At 68.6% G+C, this 2,426-nt stretch overlaps 2 protein-coding genes across 2 annotated transcripts in view; one reads left to right on the forward strand and one right to left on the reverse strand.

Annotated features, from left to right (window-relative positions):
* Positions 1 to 1,154, forward strand: part of CHLNCDRAFT_145015 (hypothetical protein) — a gene marked incomplete at both ends in the record, with an annotated part of 3,493 nt that extends 2,339 nt beyond the window's left edge. Inside the window, 4 exons of the mRNA XM_005848267.1 lie at positions 138 to 159; positions 281 to 379; positions 606 to 730; positions 831 to 1,154. Of these exons, the coding sequence (XP_005848329.1) occupies positions 138 to 159; positions 281 to 379; positions 606 to 730; positions 831 to 1,154 (570 nt within the window). The remainder of the gene's footprint in view (positions 1 to 137; positions 160 to 280; positions 380 to 605; positions 731 to 830) is intronic.
* A 563-nt stretch (positions 1,155 to 1,717) lies between these two features.
* The window catches only part of CHLNCDRAFT_8973 (hypothetical protein), a gene marked incomplete at both ends in the record, with an annotated part of 2,000 nt that continues 1,291 nt past the window's right edge, over positions 1,718 to 2,426 (reverse strand). Inside the window, one exon of the mRNA XM_005848458.1 lies at positions 1,718 to 1,918. Within this exon, the coding sequence (XP_005848520.1) occupies positions 1,718 to 1,918 (201 nt within the window). The remainder of the gene's footprint in view (positions 1,919 to 2,426) is intronic.

Below are 2,426 nucleotides of genomic sequence, written 5' to 3' on the forward strand. Positions count from 1 at the left end.
GTGGGGCGTGGGGGTNGGGGTGGGGGTGATGCCCCAGCCCCAGCCACATCCCTGTTGCACCCCGCCTCTGCCTGTGTCGAACCAGGGCCAAAATTCTGCACCGACGGTGTGCACGTGTGTCCGCTCCCGTGGCGCAGGAGGATTGGGACAACTACATCGGTGGGAGAAGTGCTCTGTGGCGCCGCCGCCTGCCATGACCCAGCCCCTACCCTCCCCTCCTCTCCCCGCCTGCCATCCCCCCACCCCACCCCACACGCACCACTCCCGCCGCCTGCCGCAGACATCATCATCGACGCCAGCTCCCCCAAGGCTGCCGCCGCGCTGACCACGCTCCAGGCCTACCAGGTGGACGAGGGCTACGCCTCCGTGTACAACCCTGGTGAGGGGGAGCCCCGCGGGCCCGCCTGCTCGCATCCCCCTTCCCTCCCCGTTTTCCTTCTCCCAGCACCCTCCCCCCTTGCTCCCTGCTCTCTTCCCGGCGGCTCTTCTCTCACTGCATTCTGCCGGCTGGTACTAATCCTGTGTTGCTGCGGATGCCCAGAACTAGAGTGAGAGTCCTGACTGGTGCCGGCTGCCTGCCCACCCCGCACCATGTGTGCGCGCAGGCGGGCCGGGCAACAACCCCGTGCCGGGCGTGCTCTACAGCTCCGCGGCGCCTCCCCAGGCGCGCCCTGCCGGCAGCTGTCGCCGCCACGCCCTGCCTGCCTGGTGCCGTGCCCTGTGGCCCATGGTGCAGCCCGCATGGTGTGGCCCTCCCGCCAGCGGTGGCACATCCTCCCATCACCAGTGAACGCCCGCCGCCGCTGCGTGGCTGCGAACCTCGCCTGCAGACCATCCCCATCACCGCAGCACTCGCCGACCCCCAGACCGTCACCTACTGCGACCTGAACGGCACCATCATCACCAATGCCCAGCTCTGCACCCAGGCGCTCAACATGGCGCTGGCCGCCAGCGCCCCACCGTCCGCCGCACCCGCTGCCTCGCCCGCCGCCGCCCCCTCCGGCGCTGCCGCCCCCGAGGCCGCCCCCTCCCCAGCGGCCGCCGAAGAGGCCGCCCCTGCCCCTGAAGCTGCCACCACCTCTGGCGCCGCCGGCCTGGAGCGTCCCGCCCTCCTGGCGCTGAGCGCGGCCGCGGCGGCGCTGCTTCTCCTCTGAGAGCCATGCCCGACGGGCGGCCTGCACGGCTCCCTCGCTCTCTATCTTGCCACTACCTGGCGTGCCGCTACCTGGCGTGCCCAAGCCATTCAATTTTTTTCTGACCACTCCTGTGACCGCTCCCCATGACATGTACCCGTGACAACCCCTTCCCAATCCATGCATTCCAAACTTCTGTCGGGACTCCCCCATGGGGGGGCTGAGGAAATGTTGCGCATGCGCAGTGTGCATACTGCCATCCTCATCTTCCCCCTCCCAAGCCTGGACAGAGAGGCGCCCAAACATGACTTGTAAAGTGATTCGTTGCAGCTGGTGGCATGTGCGATCCCGGGGCACGCCCCAAGCAGTGCGGCAAGGCACATGCAAAATGAGAGGCAGCAGGCACGCACGGCGAAGCGTTACGAGAAGGGAATGCTCTGCATCATGAGGCCGGCTGCCGCAGCCGCCGCCCCGCCCTGCTGCTGCTGCTGCTGCTGCATCGCCTGCTGGGGCGTCAGCGTGGGGGCGGCTCCCGCGGCGGCTGGCGCCGGCGGGGCGCTGCCGACGTACAGCTTGCGCAGGGCGGGGAGCAGCGCCAGCTGGGGCGGCAGCTGGTCATGCCTGATGGGGTTCTGGTCCAGGTAGATCTCCTGCAGGCTGCTCAGCTGCGCCAGCTCAGCAGGCACCGTCTCCAGCCGGTTGCGGTCCAGCCACAGCCGCTTCAGGCCCGTCAGCCGCCCCAGCTCCGGCGGCACGCTGGTCAGCTGGTTGCTGTACAGCCACAGCTCCTGCGGCGCAACAAGCAACACGCAGGGGAGGTGGCAGGGGTTGGGCGCGGTGGTGGAGATGGGTGATTCATATCAGGATCACACACTTCAACACACAACCCCGCACTCAGCAGAGACCCCTCTGGCCCGCTGCCACCACCCTTCTGCCGGCCCCTTGCTTCCAAAGGTCGGAGCGGTGGCGGCGGCTGCGTGCCTGCAGGGCTGTCATGCCGGCGATCTCTGGCGGCACGGTCGTGAGCCGGTTCTGGTACAGGCTGAGCCGCAGGCACTCGGTGAGGCGGCCCAGCTCGGGAGGCACGGAGGGCAGCTCGTTGCTGTGCAGGCTGCAGGTGGGTGGGGTGGGGGGGGGGGTGGGGGGGGACCGGACCCCCGGGGTCACATGGCTGGGTGGCTGAACAGGCAGTGCTTGTGGCCCACAGCTGGGAACTCAGGCTTTTTCTGGGGATTATCGCCTTTTTGGGGGGGTTTGGTTTGGCATGCTGGAACCAGCTGTTCCGCAACTGCA

This window comes from Chlorella variabilis, assembly GCF_000147415.1.
Source record: "Chlorella variabilis unplaced genomic scaffold CHLNCscaffold_8, whole genome shotgun sequence".
NCBI lineage: Eukaryota > Viridiplantae > Chlorophyta > Trebouxiophyceae > Chlorellales > Chlorellaceae > Chlorella > Chlorella variabilis.